The sequence below is a fragment of the Capsicum annuum genome, chromosome 4 (genome assembly GCF_002878395.1).
Source record: "Capsicum annuum cultivar UCD-10X-F1 chromosome 4, UCD10Xv1.1, whole genome shotgun sequence".
Lineage (NCBI taxonomy): Eukaryota > Viridiplantae > Streptophyta > Magnoliopsida > Solanales > Solanaceae > Capsicum > Capsicum annuum.
The window spans coordinates 146,316,101-146,338,322 of NC_061114.1; the positions used below are offsets into that span (position 1 = coordinate 146,316,101).

The following is a 22,222-nucleotide window of genomic DNA, read 5'->3' on the forward strand; positions in this document are numbered from 1 at the left end:
GGTCCATTTCTTTATCATGGTATCAGAGCTTCCACAATCTTGGAAAATAATCAAAGAGTTTCCGCTGCCGGCGGGCGGCTATAATCCATATATGCCGCCCGCCTGGCCAATGATTATGTTAGCAAAAGTTGGGTCAGTGTATCTTTCTAGTGACTATTTTCACATATCTTTGCGTAGCACCATGCATCTGTCTGGTGACTACTTTTTCATATCTATTTTTCTTAGCACCGTACTTCTTTTCGGTAACTATTTTCTCATATCTGATTTGCGTAGCACCGTTCATCTTTTCGGACTACTGTCTCATATCTGAGTTGCATAGCACCATGCATCTTTCTGGTGACTCAGATTTAATTTACATAGTTCTGTACGTCTTTCCGGTGACTCATCAGATCTTTTTCAGTAGGGTCGTGCCATCATTCAAACCCTGCCCATATAATTTCTCCTTTCCAGCAGGATCGTGCCGTCATTCCGACCCTACTCATATAATTTCTTACATTCAATGAGGCTGCAGATATGTTGGAACGGTTGACTAAGACAAGTAAAGCTTGGCATACCAGGGATTCAGTAGTAGCAACCCCTACTATGTCTATTGGTATGTCGTGAGAGCAACGTCGGAAAGAGGAGCCTGACCAAGATATGGCACACGTGCTTACTAAACATTTATTGTCCAGTAAGACTGAGAAGGTAAAAGCTGTAGGGTCGGAAGGGAGAGTTGATTCTGATTCTGAGAAGGAAGCAAACTATCTAAATAATTAGGGGGGTTTCCGAGGCAATAGCCAAGGGAATCAAGGACGGAACTATTACGACAAGGCTGGTTACAAAGATACGGATCAAGGGAATTGGAAAAACAAAAATGATAGGAGTGGACTATATGTACATCCTGGAAACCAGGATAATACAGCCACCAGTTCAGGTAAAATGTCCACGGAGGACATTATGGAGAAGCTATTAAAGGGAGATGAGGCTACCAATATTGGGGTGACAACAATGAAGAGTGACTTATCTTCCCTGAGTCAGCTAGTGAAGTCGCACGCAACTTCTATTAAGCAATTGGAGCAGCAAATAAGGCAACTCTCAGCCGCATTTAATCAGAGGAAGAGCGGTACAGTGCAGAATCCTCGGAGCGATAGCTCTTGCATGGCAGTTACCACTCGGAGTGGTAAAGTATTATCTGGCCCTTCTGTGGACAAAGTTGTGATCAATGATGTGATTAAAGAAGAGATTGATGATGATGAAACTCATCCAGTGGAGTCTGAGAAGCTGGATGGTAAAGCGATTCCATCTAACCATCAGCAGGTTGATGAGTTAGAGGAAGCAAAGAAAAAAGAGAAGGAGGTGGTGGTCACTACTCTTCCAAAACCACCGTCGCCCTTTCCTCATAGACTGAAGAAGAAAGCGGATGATACAAGGTTTAGCAAGTTCATAGCTATGCTGAAGCAACTGATGATGAATGTGCCTTTAGTGGAGGCATTAGAGCAGATGCATGGGTATGCTAAGTTCATGAAGACCCGGTGACAAAGAAAAGAGCAGTGAGTTACGAACCAGTAGATAACCTTCATCACTGTGGTGCTATTTCAACAAGGTCTTTGGTGCAAAAATAAGCAGAACCAGGAGCATTCACGATTCCTTGTACTATCAGGTCTCTTGATTTTGCTAAGGCCTTATGTGATCTGGGAATGAGTATTAACCTGATGCCGCTTGCTGTTTATAATAAGTTGGGTTTGGGGGATCCTACACCCACAAACATGCGACTAGTGATGGCAGACAGGTCGGTAAAGCGGCCAGTGGGTATTTTGTATGATGTGCTGGTGAAGGTGGCCAGCTTTATATTCCCAGCAGATTTTGTTATTCTAGATTGTGAGGTGGACTTTGAGGTGCCCATAATCTTGGGTCGACCTTTCCTGCAACTGGAAGCGTGCTTATTGAATTACGAGCTAATGAGCTCCTATTCAGGCTTAATGATGAAGTAGTTCGGTTTGATGTGTGTCAATCTATGAAGCAGCAAAGGAAATGAGTGTGTTCTCTATTGTGGATGTTTATTATGAGGATGAGCGAGAAGTGCCGATAGAGGAGAAATATGTTGCTGAGCCTTTAGCTGCTGTCTTGATGAATTTCGATAGCAAAGGCCTTGAAGAGTATGAGGAGGCTGTTTGTGCCTTGACCGGTACGAGATCATATTCTTATGCTCCCATGAAGCTGGACCTAGATCTTAAAAATCGCCCAACACCACTGGCGAAGCCATTTATTGAAGAGCCACCGGTGTTGGAGTTGAAGAAATTGCCAAGCCATCTACGGTATGTGTTTCTAGGTAGTGGAAACACTTTACCTGTGATTATTGCAGCAGATCTGGGTGAACAACAAGTAAAGGCACTTATCTCAGTATTCCAGAGGTACAAAAGGGAAATAGGCTGGACTATTGCGGATATTATTGGCATTCCTCTGGGTATTTGCACCCACAAGATTCAGCTTGAGGAAGATTGCATACCATCCATTGAGCATTAACGCCTTCTTAACCCACCTATGCAAGAGGTGGTTAAGAAGGAGATCATCAAATGGCTTGATGCAGTAGTTGTGTATCCCATTTTCGATAGTAAATGGGTAAGTCCTGCCCAATGCGTGCCCAAGAAAGGGAGCATGACTGTTGTATCGAACGAGAAAAATGAGTTGATTCCGCTCAGGCCTGTGACTGGGTGGAGAGTTTGTATGGAATATCGCAAGCTTAACTCGTGAACCTTGAAGGACCACTTCCCAATGCCTTTTATGGATCAGATGCTTGATCGGTTGGCAAGAAAAGGGTATTCTGGCTATAACCAATTCTGTAGCCCCGGAGGATCAGGAAAAGACGATATTCACTTGCCCGTATGGGACTTTTGCCTTCAAGCAGATGTCGTTTGGTTTGTGTATGGGACTTTTGCCTTCAATCGGACGACTGGGTGCATGATGTCTATCTTTTCCGATATGGTTGAAGACACCTTGGAGGTGTTCATGGATGACCTTTCAGTAGTAGGTGATTCTTTTGAGCTGTGTTTGGTGAATCTGAGTAGAGCGTTGTAGCGGTGCGAGAAGTTTAATCTTGTGCTTAATTGAAAGAAATGTCACTTCATGGTATAGGAGGGCATTGTCCTTGTTCACAAAATTTCAGCCAAGGGGATTGAGGTCGACCGAGCTAAGGTCGAGGTTATTGAGAAGCTACCACCTCTCATTTCAGTAAAAGGGGTGCATAGTTTCCTTGGTCATGCAGGCTTCTACCAGCGATTCATAAAGACTTCTCAAAAATTGCAAACCCACTTTGCAAACTTTTGGAGAAGGAGGCCAAGTTTATATTTGATGACGATTGCTTAAAGGCATTTGAATGCCTTGAAGGGAAATTGGTTGATGCTCCTATTATTGTTGCTCCAGATTGGTCAAAGCTGTTTGAGATTATGTGCGATGCAAGCGGAGTGGCACTTGGGTCAGAAGAGGGATAAGCTATTTCATCTCATTTATGCTGCAAGCAAGGCCTTAAATGGAGCTCAAAAGACCTACACTGTTACAGAACAGGAACTTTTGCAGTTGTGCATGCCTTTGAGAAGTTTCGGGATTACCTATTGCGAACCAAGGTGGTAGTTCACACAGACCACGCGGCCTTGAGATATTTGATGGCCAAGAAGGATGCTAAGCCAAGATTGATCAGATGGGTATTGCTTCTCCAAGAATTTGACTTCGAGGTCAAGGACCGAAAGGGATGCGAGAATCAAGTCGCGGACCAATTTTCTAGATTTGAGGGAGGTCAAGCACTCAAGGATGAGCTAGAAATTGATGATGCATTTCCAGATGAAGAAATCTTGGCTGCTGTGTTAGAGTGTCGTGGTATGCAGACTTTGCAAACTATGTGGTGAGCGAGGTTGTTCTGGAGAACCTTTTCACCAAACAAAGAAGTTTCTTCATGATGGGACACATTACTTTTGGGATAAGCCGTACTTGTTTCGGCATTGTGTAGATAATATTATAAGAAGGTATCCCAGAAGTAGACATGCTGAATATTTTGGAAGCTTGCCATGCCTCTCCAGTTGGAGGTCACCATGCAGGTGACCGGACTACTAGGAAAGTGTTGCAGAGTGGCTGCTATTGGCCAACCTTATTCAAAGATGCTTATGACTTTGTGCGGAGATGTGATCAATGCCAACGACAAGGGTCAATCTCAAAGTACCATGACATGCCTTTGACAAAAATGATGGAAGTGAAGTTGTTTGACGTCTGGGGCATCAACTTCATAGGGCCCTTCGTGAGCTCATATGGGATGAAATACATTTTGGTTGCCGTTGATTATGTATCTAAATGGGTCGAGGATGTTGCCTTGGCCAATAATGAAGAGAAGAGAGTTGTTGCGTTCCTTAAAAGAAACATATTCTCTCGTTTAGGGGTGCCACACACCATCATAAGCGACGGCGGATCACATTTTTGCAGCCGAGTGTTTAGGGCTGCCTTGGCGAAGTATGGTGTTAAGCAGCATAAGGTGACAACTTCATACCACCCACAAACAAGTGGGCAAGTGGAGATTTCGAATAGAGAGATCAAAGCCATTCTTGCTAAAATGATGAACGCAAACAAACAAGACTGGTCTAGGAAGCTTGATGATGCCTTATAGGCATATAGAACAGCTTTCAAGACACTTATCGACATGTCACCGTATCAATTGGTTTATGGCAAGGCATGTCACTTACCAATTGAATTGGAGCATAAGGCATTGTGGGCACTTAGAAGGCTTAACTTAAATTGGAATGAGGCAGCGGAGTTGAGATTGGGCTAGTTGAATGAGATGGATGAGTTCCATCTCGGTGCGTACGAAAGAGCAGAACTATACAAGGAAAAGATGAAGAGGTATCATGACCAGAGGATTGCAAAGCGATACTTTCAGAAAGGTGATTGGTACTCCTCTTCAACACTAGATTGAAGTTGTTTCCAGGTGAACTTAAATCAAAGTGGTCTGGCCCATTCAAAGTTAACCAAGTCTACTTATCTGGAGTAGTTGAACTTGAAAATGAAGACGAAAGTGTCTTCAAGGTTAACGGGCAACGAGTGAAGTTGTATATCGGTCCAATGGACTCGATGAAGTGCACAGATACTATCTATCTCGATGAAGTCTGAATAATCGAGATCACTGAGTTGTGCCGCGACATTAAATCAAGTGCTAGTGGGAGGCAACCCACAAAGTGTTGTTGTAATCATAGTTAGAGTTTATTTGTTGTTTTTGTGTGATCTGATGTGTTTGTGAAGTGCGCAGGACTGAAAATGCAGAAAGAAAGCAGTTCTACAGTTGAAATGGAGTTGACGGGTAAACCGACGGACCGTCAAAGCCATGATAACAAAATGCCATTCTGGATAAGGTTTGACGGTCGAGTTGGCGGACCGTCGCTGGTCCGACGGACCATCACTCCCTCCGTCAACCAAATGCTGAAATTCAAGTTCTCTGGAACAGACTGACGGGCAAGTCGAAGAACCGTCGAACCACTGACGGACTGTCGGACAAGCCGTCGCAGCAAAGCAAGGTTTCCTGATCTCTGGTAAGTTGCGACGGCCAACCAGACAGACCAACGGACCATCAAGTGGGCCGTCGATGAAACCCTAAGTTCAGGTCAGGTCGGGCTGATCTGAAGTGTTATTTAAATCACATGAAACCGACCCAAACGTCTTTTAACCAATAAGAACAAGTGGTTTCATACGTTTCAAACTTTTCAAATTATGCAACTGTTTAACTTCCTGTGAATTCAAAGAATTTGAAGTCAGCTACTTCCCTTTAGGACTCTCCCTCTTCTTTTTCTCCCCTATTTAAACAAACCCATCCTTCTCTCCCATTCATCACAAAATAAGTTCGAGTTCTCTCGATAAGCAAGTTTTTAGTTATTGTGTGGGGTGAAGTTCTGAAAAATTGATTACTGAAGAACGTTCTGAAATCAAGGTATGATCGCAATTCTGGCAAACTTTGATTTTAATAATGAATTCAAGTGCAAGAAGATTTCAATGCTTCAAAAAGAATTGCATCTTATTTTCTTATTTTGCCTTGTTAATGATGTTTTTGATTGTCAAACTCTGATATACTCTGTTCTGGGTGAAGTCTGAGTAACCCATGTGTTTGAAGTAGAAAAGGTTGCTCTTAAATGTGAAATTGGTGTCATTACTGTGCTAAAAATCAATATTGTACACCAACTGCTCACCAATATCGAAGTGAAATCTAGAACTGAAGAAGAGGTTGTGACGGCCACCTTGGCGGACCGTCGGGTGGACCTTCGCAAGAGTCCCAAAATTGTTATTCACTGGATAAGCTGCGACGGACCACTTGGCGGACCGTCAGTCACCTGACGAACTGCCAATTCGGCCGTCACAAGACTGAAAAATCAGCACTTACTGGTTAAGGCTGACGGTCAGTCCGACGGACCGTTGCGACATCGACGGGCCATCGGGATGACCGTCAAGCCACATTCTGACTGTCTTTAGTCTATTTTGGCTTGTAAACTAATTCTTTGTCATGCCATTTTCACGCATTATGGCACGTAAACTCCCTTTGACCAGAGGTGGTGGTAAAGCACGAGGAAGAAGCAAGCCGGCCAAGAGTGAGGAGGCATCTGCCTTCAACACCCGACAAAGAGACAGGGCAATTCCAACACTCTCCCAGTCTGAAAAGGAGAGTGAGGGCAGTACTAACAGTACCAGTTCGAGCTCAGATGAGGAAGGGGTCAATACATCTAACCCCAACCCCGTTGAGACGAAAACTGGCCCTGTTGAAACAGATACTAAGGAAGCAAAAGTAATTAAGATCAAGGACCCTCAAATGAGGGAAGCACTTAGATGGCAGATCAAGGGATCAAAGAATAAATTGCTTGACGGATTAGAGCCAACAGCAAGCAGGGCAATTAAAAGGCCATTCGTTGAGAAGTACCAGATAGAGACAACGGAGTTGCATGAATATCTTGAGTTGGAGCGTCGTTTCAATGAGTACGAATTGGCCTGGATGAGCAAGCCTCCCGAATCATATCAGCCGAATTGGGTAAGGGAGTTCTTTGCTAATTATTTGGTGTTGGCAGAAAAGGATTGTCCAAAGGGCTCGAAGATCTCAAATTTGCCCAATAGGGAGTCAGTCCCCGTCCGAGGAGTTAACATCGATAAATCAGCTCGAACCATCAACAGGATGTTGTTTGGGCTTGACTATGAAGCGCTACCTGTTGTTCCTGATCTTGAGTACCGATTAACATCTGCATCTACTCAGAGACCTTAGTTGGTTGGGCTACTGACTGATGATGGTAACCCCTCCTAGGCAACCAACCCACGTGAGCACATTACTAAGCCCTCCCTTAGCTACAGAGCTAAGTTTTGGTGGGCTGGTGTTAGATTGAGGTTGATGCCAACCGGAGGTGATGCCACTTTAGATAGTCACAGGGCTGTGTTAGTGGCTAGTTTAATTTCAGGGCTGAAGATTGATTTCGGCCAAATAATTGATGATGAACTGTTTGTGAGGGCGCATAAGGTAGCAAGTGCACTACCGTTACCGTGTCTAATCACGGAGTTATGCAGGCAAGCGAATGTGCCATTGATTCGAGGTATTGATAATGAAGTCCGAGCGACACATAGGCAAGACATTGAGAAATCAAAAGATGATTCAAAGTTCGAGATGTGGGTCAATAAACCTCCAGCCTATCAGACGCAATCCGCGCCAGCCCCGGATACTTCAGAAATCCCCAAAGGTATGCCGTTGCCCATCGCCACTTATGTGCTGCCTGATTATGTGCCACCAAGTACATCTGCAGGGTCAGGGTCTATGCCACCAACGGGTGGGGCAGATTATGCAGAATATAGGTTGACGCAGGAGAATTTCGCTAAGTCGGTGAAGTTGCAGAAGAAATTTCAGAAACAACTGGACACATGGGCTTCACAATTCAAGCTTTTGTTGATCAAATTGTAGCAGAAGCAATCCGTCCATCCCAAAACATTCAGCTGAGGATGGATCACATGGAAGAACGTATTAACAAGAGGTTGGATGAAACGTCCTTTCCAGATCTTGCCAAGTTCATGGTGGAGTTTAAACAGGCACAGGCTGTCATAGCAGAATTGAAGAGCAAACAGTCTCAGCAGCCCATTTTTTACCCAGTCCTGGTGATGAGTGATGACGATGAAGGAATCGTTGATTTGATGGGAAAGCCACTAAAAGACAAAGACAAGAAGCAAGTAGATGAAAGTGCCGAAAGGAAAGCTGCGAGAAAAAGAAAGAGAGAAGCAATGACACCTGAAGAGAGAGAAAAGTATGATATGAGGAAAGCCTCAAAAAGATCGAGGAAAGACGAAGAAAGAAAACAAAAGAAGGCAACAGATGAAGCTGCAGGAGTGTTTACGAGTTCTGCCCCAGCAAAGGGGCATGGTTCGGACCCAGCTCGGGATGTGATACCTCCGATTCCGGAGGATGAGATTATGAGTACCCCTACCACCATAGGGGTCAACGCTGCAACAGGTGAGGATGCTGGATCCTCACCACATTTCCCAGACAGCTCAGATGAATAAGAGGCATTACAAGTATTCCCCAACTCTATACTTTAATTCAATGCATTGAGGACAAAGCATTTATTCTTAGTGGGGGTGGGTGTACTTGTACCACGGGGGTTTTGTTGCCGATGTTCTTTTTCTCCCGTGTGCTATCTAGTAGAACCGGCATGTCTAGGATTGCATTTCCTTTTCTTAGGTTGTGATGTAAATATCTGTTTATTAATGTTTATTTCTGAAAATGTCTTTTATTTTAGCATCTTATTGTGTCTATGAATGATGAATGATGTAGCATAAGGCTATGAACTTGTTGATATGATCATTTACTCCTGTCATTTAGCATATGTGAGCAACATTTATTGACTCTGTAATTGGCACTAACATGTAAGATATGCACAATCATGTGATGAAAATCCTAGGAGCAGTGAAATGAGTTTGACTCAGTTGCCTGTGTGTGCGAGCATTTGTGTTAGTTCTTGCATAGTGTAATACCTAGAACTTGCCTAGTTTATTAATGTTGTCTTGTGGTTGATTCTATAGGATAGGATAGCAAGCCTCCTTGTACATTCAGTCCACTTAGCCAAAATAATTAACCCCACCAAAAAGATTTTCCACTTTGAACCCTTTTTGAGCTTGTATTAGTTTTCTTCAGCACAAATAACTCTAATTAACTCTCTTTAGGTTGTTAGCACCTAACTCTGGTCCTGATCCGATATTGGACATTGTGCACCTTAACTTAGGCAAAACACCTAAGTTGAGGGTGGCTATTGTCAAGATGTTAGCCGGTTAATGGAAAGTTGGTTTAGAGCTTAGTTTAAAAGCATTTGGCCCTGGTTTATTCAAGATATTGTGCACCTTGACTGACTGCATCAGCATAAGTTGAGGCTGGCTGATGCTTTCTAAAAAAAAAAAAAGGGGAGAGGGGTGTTATGGTGAAATGATAATGAATGTCAGAATTGTAAGAGAGCTGGTAAAGCAGTAGCCTTGGTGAGTAGAATTCAATGGCAAAGAGAGTTAAAGTCTGAAAGTGAGTCATTTTTCCCAAAAATTATCCTCACCTAACCCCGGACCTTATTACAAACCTGAAAAGACCAGTTTGATCTTGGCGAATCAACCATAAGGAAGCGTTAGATGATACGGGCAAGCCTATGGGTATGTAGACTATGTTTGTAACTTCTTTGTTGAGTGTGAGAGTCTTGATTGTGTCCACAAGATAAAATGAGTGGTGGACTTCATTGGTTGTGAGGGAAACTGGAGTTACACTTAGTTTTACGGGTTTCTGTAGGATATAATGTCCATGATTATGTGTGTGTTGAATATTGAATCAATGCCAGTTCTAGATCCTGATGTGTTGAGCCCATATGAGTGAGATGACAAGTGAAGGGTTATGTTTAGTCTAGTTTAATAGTTGATTGCCTTTCATTGTGTTATTCATGTATGCAATTTGGTGCTGAGTTGCTTGAGGACAAGCAATTGTCTTAAGTTGAGGGTGTTGATGTTCCGACTTTTGACGAAACATTTTACATCTTTTTCATGGGATAATTGTATGTTCTCAAGCAACCGATGTTGTATTAATACTGAATTTTAGTGTTTCAGGGTAAAGAGTTAGCTGAAGGAGAAAACTTAAAAAAATAGCAGAAAAAGGCCACTGACGGTCAAACTGGCGGACCGTCAGCTATGCGACGGACCGCTGGGGTAACCATCAGAGCTAAACAAAGTGCTCCAAGTAGAGAACTCATGCGACGGTCCAAGTGGCGGACCGTCAACCCTTCGACGGACCGCCAACTTAGCCGTCAGGCTTAAACAGAACTCAGGATTCCAGAAGACCCAGCGACGGTCTATGTGACGGACAGTCAGTCTAGCGACGGTCCGCCAACATGACCGTCAGCCCTTAACAGAACCTGACATCCTGGGAAATCCAACGACGGCCCAAGCGACGGACCGTTAGGCTTCCGACGGGCCGTCAGTTAGACCGTCAACTTGGACGTGGCTTTTCTGCAGCTCGAAATTTAAATCCTCTGCACCTGGGAACATATAAATATCCAGTTTAGGTTTTATTTAGGCATCTTTTACCATATTTAACAACTCTGAACATTATTGTACGTAGTATTCTCTGAGATTCAAGCTAGAATTGTAGATCTAAACATTTTTACGCTTATTCTCTTTTGAAGATTCAAGAACAAATCTTGTGGTTGTTGTAAATAATTTCTAAATTTATTTATGAGAAACATAATGACTTTGTCTTCTTCTTCTATGGAAATGTGTGGCTAAGCTCCCATAACTAGGGTTATGGGAGCCTTGATGTGAAAAGCTGATTGGGATTGTGAAAACATTTGATTTCCATGATTAACTAAAGTTGTATAAACCCTTCTTCACAATAATGACCTTTCTTGGTTGCAAACTTGAAGGGTGAGCCCAAGAACTTCACTTGTTCGAATAGAAAAGTGTTTGTTGGGGAAAAAAGGGGTTTAAATGGGATCTAAAGGCTTTAACCTTTGGGTTAAGGGTTGATGCCTAAACGGGATCAACCCACATGAGAGAATAAGTGAATAAATTAACGTATTCTTTAAGTTCGAAAGAATTGAAGGATAATCTACTCATTTAGGTTGAGAAACAAATGGATAAATTGTAGGATTCAATAACTCTTGCAATTGAAGTGATTAATTGGAAATTCAAAATAATTCACAACCCTAGCTGCTTGAACATCTTAGTAACCATAACTCTAGTTTGCCTATCCTCATTGAATTACTAGTTGCAATAAGAATCACTGTCTGGAACACTTTCTGTTACAAATAATAAGATAAAACTTGCAAACCAAAACCCTATTTTAATCTGGAACCTTTGATCAATAGTCTAGTAACAACCACAATACTTAGTGAACACAGTATTCCCTATGTGATTCAACCCCAACCTAGTTAGGTTATATATTTGACAACGACCGCTTACTCTCTCGTAAGAAAGGTGTAATTTAGGCATATCATAGGACTAGCTAAAATATGGTCACATACTAAATCATGGTCACTAGAAAGTCTAGCAAGTGTAAGAACTAGAAACAATGTATGTATGTGCTCTTGTTATTTTTCCACATTTGTAGTAACTGGTATAAACATTTCAAATTCCTCCATGACTGCTTGTACCTGTCCCAAGTAAACACATCAGATTCTTGTTTCATTAAGTTGGTCATTCGAGATTATCAAATCATAAAAAATGAGAAATGGCATTAGTGTACAAAGCGCAAGACTTTTCCAGAACTGAATAACATGTCTGGAATGGGTGAAACAAGGGCATCAACTTGGAATCAATAGATCACCAGAAGAGACTACATAATTGAGCATCAGCCTTCTCCCAATGTTGTTTGGCTTTCGCATCTTCCTCACTAGACTTTGCCTTTTCATCTACCACACTAGCCTTGGTCTTTCAGTGATCTAGGACAACTTGATCTTTGCACCACAACTTAATTGAGGAAGCCTACACTAAATAATTTGAACTTCCCATTAATGGTTCGGGAGTGATAATATGGCTTGAACTTCCAATTCTCGTACTTTTGGAGCCAAAAATATCACACCCAAAAGACATCTTGTGAAATTTGACTTGAACGCAGCAAGAAACGGTAATGAGATCTGAAAAACAGTAATGGTCGCCGAAAATTTTTGAATCACTAAAAAAAACAGTAATGGTTGCCGGAAATGTTTTTGAAAGTCGTCGGAACCCTAAAGAGGAAATGTTTCTGAATGTCGTCGGAGCCCTAACTCCGGTGATCGGAATCTGAAAATAACTGCAAGAATGAGGCCAGAAGACCTGGGTGACTACAACAAAAGAAGAAAAAATTAGAAACTAGATTAGAAAATGTCTCACTCGTCGGCACCTGACCGAGATCTCGCCGGAAAATCCCACTGTCGTCAGCACGTGAGGGCACGTGAGGTGATATTTTTCGGTGGTTCTTGTCAAGGTTTGTTCACCTGAAATTTCCGAGCCTCGTGGTAGTGTTGGTTTTCACACAACAGTTACCAAACATAAGACGACACAAATTAGTCACCGAAAATTAACGCACGGTGACTGAGTTTTCTTTTCTTTTCATGAAGTTTCTCACCAATGCTCTAATACCATGTGAGAAATAATGGAGAAAAATATTATTGACTTGTGATGGATGTTTTGACGTGACATTCAAGGGCAGGTGCCTTAGTGTATGTTATTTGTGGATGATGTGGTACTGATTGACGAAACTCGGGGAGTAGTTAATGATAAGTTAGAGATTTGGAGACAGACCCTTGAGTCTAAAGGATTTCGGTTGAGCAGAACCAAGACGGAGTGCTTGGAGTGTAAGTTTAGTGATGTGTCGCAGGAAGATGGAGTGGTGGTGAAGTTGGACTATCAGGCCATTCAGAAGAGGGTGAGTTTCAAGTATCTGGGGTCTATGATTCAGGGCAATGGCGAGATTGACGAAGATGTCACGCATCGTATTGGAGCAGGGTGGTTGAAATGGAACCTCACTTCGGGAGTCTTATGTGATAAGAACGTGCCCCCGAAGCTTAAAGGTAAGTTCAACAGAGTGGCAATCCGGCCAGCTATGTTGTATGGAGGGGAATGTTGGCCAGTTAAGAACTCCCATATCCAAAAGTTGAAGGTGGCGGAGATGAGAATGTTGAGATGGATGTGTGGACATACCAGGAAAGATAAGATGAGGAATAAGATTATTCGAAAGAAGGTGGGAGCTGCTTTGGTGGAAGACAAAATGCGAGAAGTGAGGTCACGTTGGTCCGGGCACGTGATGAGGAGTGGCTCTGATGCTTCAGTGCGGATGGTGTGAGACACTAGCTATGGATGGTTTTAGGCGAGGCAGAGATAGACCGAAGAAATATTGGAGGGAGGTGATTAGGCATGATATGGAGCAGTTACAACTTACAGAGGACATGACATTTGATAGGAAGGTATGGAGGACACGGATTAGGGTAGATGGTTAGGGGATGGGAGTACGTCGATAACAGTAAGGGAGCATTTTTCCGTGCCTGTAGTTAGCAGTATGGCCTGCGTACACTCTACCCTCCCCAGACCCCACTATGTGGGAATACACTGGGTATGTTGTTGTTGTTGTTGTGTATCTACGTACTTACATTGAGACCCCATTTATAGACACTATATTATAAACTTTTCCAAGTAGGATTTTATATACTATTCTTATTCCTACTCATATTCTAATATAACATTCTTATTCCTACTCATATTTTAATAGAACATTCTTATTCCTACTCATAATCCAACACTATCAAAGTGACATTGGGAAACTTTTGAAGATTAAGCAAACTCTTAAAGCACAGAAAATCATGGACTTAAGACATGACTTACAACAAGGTTTACAGCTTCAGATAATTTGTTTGAAGAGGAATTATTTCATGTACCTGCTGCCATGCTTGGATTGCCAAGCCCCTTTTATCCATTCGCCCACTTAAGGCATCGCGCAGAACTGAAGGAAAATAGCGCAAAGTTTTCTCAGACCAGGAGTGCTGGCTAGTTGCTAGAATTTGTTCCAGCATTGTTTGAAGATACAGTAACTGTTCAAACTCCCCAATTCCACGAGTTTTAATTATGATTGCAAGAGTAACAATTGTTATCCTATTTAAAGTCTCAGTAAACTCAGTTGGACCCTGCATATGCATTTTAATAGTTAAGAAAAAGTTATAATTTGAGGTACAGTGCATCCACGAAAGTTCAGCTAGAGGAAAAATTCCCACCTTCCCTTCCCTCTTCACAAAGAAAAAATCTCTCAACGACAAAATCAGATTCATACATAAATTCTCAGCCAATCTGAAAATGCGATGATCTCCACGTTTCCCCTTCAGTGTAGAAATCATTTTGGTGACATCATACATCAATGTCTTGCTCTTGCCTTGGTACCTAGAAAAGAGCAGATATTTATTGACCACTTTACTTACAATCAGTTATTTAGACAATCAAGTTAATCCTAATAAATAAGGAAATTAAGAAAGATGGTAATGTTATGAGCGCTAACGACATCAAGCAGACCACAGATGTTCTAGCTCTAAAAGTAGAAATTTGAATGGAATTTTCTTAAATTGAACACCATTCACAAACACCACAAGTAAAGAAGACAGATAATAGAGAAGAAACTGATAATTCCCAAGATGAGTAACTTCACTCACCTGTAGAGTGAAAGGAAACGGTAGTTAAGAATTTCAAACACCAAGATTGTGTTTCCTGGCCTGGTCAATGTAGTGGGATTCCTCGATGTCAGATGCTGAAATAGAAGTTTGCATCAAGAGCAAAACAAAATGTACCCCATTAGAAAAGTGTGCAAACAAAAACACGAGTTCGACTAACAAATTCTCCTACCAAAAAAATAAAACTACTTAGACAGAAATTCTAGCAGCAGTACATACTGGGGAAGCCACAATTTAACTGAATTAGCAAGAGATGAAGAAATGGTCACTAATACATTGCACCGACTTACCATGAAAAAATCAACAACCCTCTGACCGACAGAATACAAAACTTGAGTTCGTCTACAGACACGTAAGAGCAATTGAAATCCAACCATACCGCCACCATTCTGCTACTTAAATTGACTACTACACAGTTCGCGAGCGACGCCGACTGTGACGGGAATTCACTGCGGGGAAGTTGCTGCCTATAGTTAAGTGACAAATCCCAAGGAAGGTCTATGCTACAGTCTGATTCAGAGGATCCACTCATATTTGATGTAAGTACGACTAAATTATGAAGCTTCTTATCTATTATACAAAAGGAGAGCTTTGGGAAAGGGAGAAATAGGGTAGCTTTTGAGGGGGTAGAGTCGAGTTTTTCTAACGGGTGGAATAGCCTCCGGTCACTTATTTTCTTTTGGTGCACCCATAACATTCCTACTTGTATAGAAGAATGGGTAGACTTCGTAAAGAATCAGATTTTGTAGATTCTTTACCTTTTGATTTTCCACTGTATATGGCCAACTCGGCCTTGTTTATGAATGAAATACACCTCCCTTATAAAAAAAAAAAAAAAAAAAACACTATTATACAAAAGGAAAGCACCTCCATTGAGTAAAGCTGGTGTTGCATGTAGGCGAGGCAATAATACTAGTTACCCATGTGTCTATATTTGTGATACTCCTTTTCCTTCCCTCACTTCAAAATTGTCCTCCCTCATCCAGTCCCCAACTTCCTTGTACCTCTATCAGTTAATTTCATTCTTGCAGTTTTCTCTGTTTCTTCTCGTACCTCCCAATTCTGCTCCTCCTCTTGATTGGTTCCAGCAGTGTTATTGCATTAGTGTTGCACTTCAATATGTAAATGGTCACCTGCTTCGCCACTCTGTCTCATTGACTGGTAATTCTAATTTCTTTATATGTTGTTTTTGACGATGAAAGCTCGCATCAATTATTCATCATAAGCTCATAGATGTTTCAGTATTCTACAGAATCTACTCCCTTTTCTTAATTGTTTTATTCTATTTATGATAGATTATTTTGTAAAAAAAAAAAAATAGCTTCCATTTTTTCACGTTATTTTACATCGTACTAATTGCTGCTAAATTTTTTCCTCTAGCATAAGTACGTGCATTACAACCTACTGATTTAGATTTATCTATAATGTTTGTACTTCAAGTTTAGGTTTTTATCGTTTATGATTTTTTACCACATCACTCAATGTTTAAGACGTACATTAAGATTTGACATTAGTGTTTGAGATAGTAATTATTGTTTAAGACTTACATTAAGATTTGACCGTAGTTTTTGAGGCCTCATTTGTTTGCACTTAATGGAGGTCTAAATGATTCAGACTTCAGATCATTAAGTGCATTTGTGTTTCATTAAGATTTTGGCTCTTAATAGGTCTGAATAGGTCTTAATCATTCATATCTAGAACTAAGTCTTAATCATTAAGAGGCATTCTTGTGTTGGATAATATTCACCACCACTCTATCCATAATCATCAGTTACCACAACTACCTACCTCTGCCACCACCACTATTGTCAACCACCACCTAGCCACCAACAACCACAACCTCCACCATTCACAATCATAATTGCTACTAACCACTATTTTCAGCCGCTACCATATCTACCACCTCCATTATTTTAATTATATCCATCGTTATCACAACCGGCAACGCCAACGCCAATGCCAACACCACCACCATCATCAACCACTATCGGTCAATCCCAACTACTAACCAACTCATCTATTACAACTAGCGCCACCGCTAACTACCACTAACACATCAGCAGCATCCACATACTATTTGGCCACCACCACCACCACCATTGTCACCACTGTCGCTAGCTCTACCACCGCTTCAACCACCATCATCGCTACAGTATATCTCCACTAATAATCATCTCCACCATCACAGCTAACATCTCCAACTACTACCAACACATAGTCAGCCATCATTCATTCATTTTTAAGCTATCACAATCAATACCTCCAATTACTAACATTGACACAATTCACATCACTACCACCACCACTACTAATTGTCACCATTATAACAGTCACTACAATACCAAACATCTCTACCATCACATTTATCACCACCAACATTACAAATCACTAACATCAATCATTACCACCACCATTACAAACCATTTCCATTATCACTAACAAATATAAATATTTTTTTCAATCAAATAATAATTATATTGTATTAAATCAAATATTTTTCAAATATATGATTATTTTTTATTTGAATTATATTTTTATTATATATGCAAATAAAAAAATTTTGTATATTCAGATATTGACAAACAAATAGTCTTAACCATTCAGTTTTCAGATCAGAAGATAACATCTTAATCATTCAGATTCTGAATCATAATAAAAACAAATGCAGCCTGAGATAGTACATGAAGGTAACTTTCTGTTCATTATCCATTTTCCAGGCCTGAGGTGAATGCAATTATTCTTGATTGAAATACTGGAAGTCACTCCCTCAAATCTCTATTAACCAGCGTATTTTGGGATTTGGCTCCTCTTCATTGCTTGCTCTCTCCATTATCCATATTCCTAATTCAAATGTGTGACATTTGTCCATTTAAGAATCAACGGTTCAGAATCATTTTAATTAAACAGGGGTCCTAACAATGGTTAAAGATAAACATTAAGTACTTCTCCGTTTCAATTTGTTTGTCCGGTTTTGACTTGGCATGGAGTTTAATAAAGTAAAGAAGACTTTTAATTTTATGATCTTAAACTAAAGACATATAATGTACCAAAATGTTCTTAAATCTTGTCGTCGTAAACATACAATGTGGAAAATTGAAATAAAAGGGTTGTCAAAAAAAAAAAAAGACGTTCTTTTTTACGCACACTAAAAAGGAAAGTAAGACAAAGAAACTAAAATGAAGAGAGTACCATTTGATTCTCTTTACCTTTCATAAGAAAATATTCATCCACCAAAGTTTGGAATAAATTAATTGAATTGAAATCACAAGACAAGTTAAAATGTGGATGATTAACTTAATTTGACAAAGATTGTGAATTGCTACCAATTAATAGGCCATCTAAATAATGTTATTTTATGACAAAGTGATTTACAAAAATTGATTTTTTTAAATCTTATACAAGATTCTTGTTTTCCACCCCAATATTGTTATTAAAAAAATTGTCCAACTTAGTTCTTAATAGGCTTGTTCTTTTTCTTTCTTTGTAACAAAAAATTTACATGCCTTTTTAATTCTATGAACCCAATTACTAAAGAGTGAAACACAAATCGTATTTCTAAAGGCTGCAGATGGGACCCAGAGCTGTAAAACAAAACAAAGAACACAGGCATAGAACAGGAAGGACAAAAGAGGCTCACAGGAAGCTATAAACTTTGAGGTGCAACCTACCTTGGAATTCCAATAAATGTCCAACTAACCAGGAGGAAACAGGGGCTTTCCCGTCAACAGGAATTGACGGGAAAGCCTCAGACTCATGCTTAGGTACATAACTCAACTATATCTGACATTGTGTGAAGGTTTCTTTGCTTACTGAAGCTTAACACAATGAATGTGATTCCACAGAAAATGCAGTGGCATACCAGAGAATTAAATATCACAAAAGGAATATTAAAGGGTGAAAAGAGAAGTTACAGTTAAGAGCGAACGAAACAACGAATGGGGTGAAATGAGCATCAACCTACAGTAGGTTTCAACCAAAGCAATGCTAGGCACAACCTGCAATAAAATGACAGAATTATACTACGCATTGTTAACTGGTGCAATGAAGCATAAAAAGAAAACAAGGTGGAAAATACTGGCCACCTCCAGTCAAAGTGGAGTTAGTATGATAATAAAGCTGTATAACAATCCTACGAAACAACATGATTCAAGCAAACAAAACCACAAGAAAGAGTGGACAAGATTGACCGATAAATCCTTTCACAAAATCTCAGAGTACCACTTACTGAACTTTTTGTACATATAGAAGACATGTCAGCTGAGTTGATCAGTACCTGTCCAAAAAACATTGATTCTTCCATCTGATAAGCCACTTTCAAGCATAAATTTATGGACAATCCCGATAACAATGATATAGGCAGGGGGCAAACTTCACGCATCACTATTAATCTCTCATTGGACTGCAAATTTGGTCCAGGTAAAAGCTCAGTGACCCCCGCGGAGTTCAACCAGTGCATCACAGTTTCACAAGCAGGCTGGGCCATTGTGTAGGACACAACCCAAAACATCCCAATGGATCTATCATCCAAATTCATATAATCCATCATGCGTTCCCCTGATTTTGTGCAAAAGAAAAACCAATAATGCTAATCAAAAGAAATCTCAAAAGAGGGACATGGGAAGGAAAAGTAATGGTAATACTCAGTAGTTAAAAACTGAAGAATGTCCTGTTCCAGCCAAACCTAGTTTAAACATAATGTCCTATCTACATTCAGTTGAATTGGCTGCATTAAAGAACAACAAGAGAAGACTCCTCTCTGACTCACATAGACAGGAAAAGTTGAGCAACATTAAATTTAAGAACACAAGCTCAACATCCACTTCACAGAGACTTGGACACATTAATATGGCTGCATACCAATTGAACCCAGGTGATTCTGCTCAATTCCTTATTTATTACCCAGTTAAAGCAACCTGAGCTCCTCAAAGTATCTTCAGTTTAGGTTCAGCAGTTTCGTTGCTGCTTGCCCTAAAAAAGAGGCACTCTCACATCACGTGAAAAACGGATTACTCTCAGTCTCCTCTACGTGAAGTCACTTCACTAGAAAATGAATTAGTTGGGCTTTTCTTTTGATTAAGTAATAAATTTCATCAAAGAAATGGCAAAAGCTTGCCCGTATAAAAGAAGTATAGCAAGAAATAGAAACCTTACAAGACGACATGGTCTTTTACAAATAACACTCAATCATCTATACATGTAGGAATCTTATGGGTGCACCAAAAGAAATAAGTGAAGATAGGATATTCCTCAGGTGTACAAAGTCTTTATCTACTCCCTCAAAAGCAGTCATATTCCTCTCTCCATATGATCCACATAAGTGCAACAGGAGCAACAACCCATGCCACACATCTTCACTTCCTTCTTCTAAATGTCCAACTAAACATTGTTTCTTTCAAAGTGTGTGGCATCATCCACTCAAGTCCAAACCATCTCAAAATTTCCCACTATAAACAAGAAATTGTCAGACAATGTAAAAGAAAGTTCTGAGAAATAATGGAGAAAATACTATTGAATTGTGTGTCTAAATTATTACATCAAAACCCTATTTATATGTACCAAGCTTGTTACAAATGTAATTAATATGAGGACCAGTGCGACACTTGGTGAAAATATCTGCAAGCTGATCACTTGATTTCACAAACTTTGTAACAATATCTCTGGAAGGTATCTTCTCTCTCACAAAGTAACAATCAATCTCAATGTTTATTCATCTCATGAAATACCGAATTTGATGCGATATGAAGAGCCGCTTGGTTGTCACACAAGTTTCATTTCATTGATTTCTCCAAATTTTAACTCTCTCAGCAACTGTTTGATCCAAACTAACTCACAAGTGGCTAGCGCCATAGCTCGATATTCTGCATCTGCACTAGATCGAGCAACCACACTCTATTTCTTACTCTTCTAGGACACCAAATTAGCTCCTACTAAAACACAATATACGAATGTAGAACGTCTATCACAAAGTGATCCTGCCCAATCTGTATACCAGCGATCTGCTCATGACCTCGATCCTTGAAGAGTAGTCCTTTATCTAGGGCTGACTTAATATATCGCACAACGCGAACTACTACATCCGAATGACTACCACAGGAAGAATCCATAAACTAACTTACAACACCCACAGGATAGGAAATTTCAGGTCTGATCACTGTGAGATAATTCAACTTACCAACTAGATGCCTATATCTTCCAGGATTATTGAGTTGCTCCCCTTGTCCTAGCTAGAGTATAGTATCGGATCCATAGGAGTGTTAATAGGTTTACATCCCATCATTCCTATCTCCTCGAGAATGTCGGAGGCATACTTGCGTTACAAAATAACAATACTTGATTTGGACTGAGCAACTTCAACACCGAAAAAATTCTTCAATGAAATGTTGAAAGAGGTGTTGTTTAAAACTAACGACAACATCTTGATCATTGACAGTAATAACGATATCATCAACATAAATTACCAAATAAATATATAGATTTGGAGCAAAATGTTGATAAAACATAAGAGTGATCTGTTTCACTACGAATCATGCCAAACTTCTGAATTACTGTGTTAAACTTTTCAAACCAGGCTCGAGAAGATTGTTTTAGACCATAAAATGACCAACGCAATCGGCACACCAGACTAGACTCCCCCTGAGAAACAAAACCAGACGGTTGCTTCATATAAACTTCCTCCTCTAGTCACCATAGAGAAAAGCATTCTTAATATCCAACTGAAAAAGAGGCCAGTGTCGAACAACAAAAATAGATAGAAAAAGACGAACAGATGTTATTTTAGCCACGGGAGAGAAAATATCACTATAATCAAGACCAAATATTTGAATACAGTCCTTGGCAACAAGGCAAGCCTTAAGTAGATCAATTTGGCCGTCCGGACCAAATTTCACTGCATAAACCCAACGACAACCAACGGTTGATTTACCTGAACGGAGAGGATTACCACTCGCACGTAACAATATACATTTCATCAATCATGGCATGTCGCCACCCTGGATGAGAAAGTGATTCTTTTGTGGACTTAGGAATGGAGACAAAGGACAAAGATGATACAAATGCATAATGGGGTGATGATAGACGATGATTACTTAAAAGGGTATAACGAGGGTTAGAATTACACGTGGACTGCATACTTTTTCGAAGTGCAATCGGAGGAGTAGATGCAAGATGGTAATCATTTGAGCCTGATGTTGTACATGGACGACGATGATAAGCCAAGAGTGGTGGCATTATAGACGAAGTTGTAAAAGGCATTGTAGATTCCTCAAAAGTCTGTGCAGGTAAGACTGGTGGCACTATGGATGGAGATGTAGAATTAGTGATAGGATCCTCAAAAATCGATATAGGTAAGACCTTAGACATGTTAGGATGATCAGGGTCAGAAGAAGATGTAAAGTAAGGTTGAGACTCAAAGAATATGACATCAGCTGACATAAGGTACCGACGAAGACCAGGAAAGTAGCAACGATATCCCTTTTGTACTCAAGAATAACAAAGAAAGACACATTTGAGAGCACGAGGGGATAATTTATCTTTTCCTG

At 40.4% G+C, this 22,222-nt stretch overlaps 1 protein-coding gene across 2 annotated transcripts in view; it reads right to left on the reverse strand.

Annotated features, from left to right (window-relative positions):
• Positions 1 to 22,222, reverse strand: part of LOC107867949 (mediator of RNA polymerase II transcription subunit 23) — a 121,088-nt gene that overhangs the window by 67,172 nt on the left and 31,694 nt on the right. For both annotated transcript variants that reach the window (XR_007055157.1, XM_016714456.2), the window contains exons 8-12: positions 18,958 to 19,238; positions 18,596 to 18,679; positions 14,667 to 14,761; positions 14,238 to 14,400; positions 13,905 to 14,150 (exon numbers count right to left, since the gene is read on the reverse strand). Coding sequence is in view for 1 of the 2 variants with exons in the window: in XM_016714456.2 (XP_016569942.2) it covers positions 13,905 to 14,150; positions 14,238 to 14,400; positions 14,667 to 14,761; positions 18,596 to 18,679; positions 18,958 to 19,238 (869 nt within the window). In the remaining variant the exon portion in view is untranslated. The remainder of the gene's footprint in view (positions 1 to 13,904; positions 14,151 to 14,237; positions 14,401 to 14,666; positions 14,762 to 18,595; positions 18,680 to 18,957; positions 19,239 to 22,222) is intronic.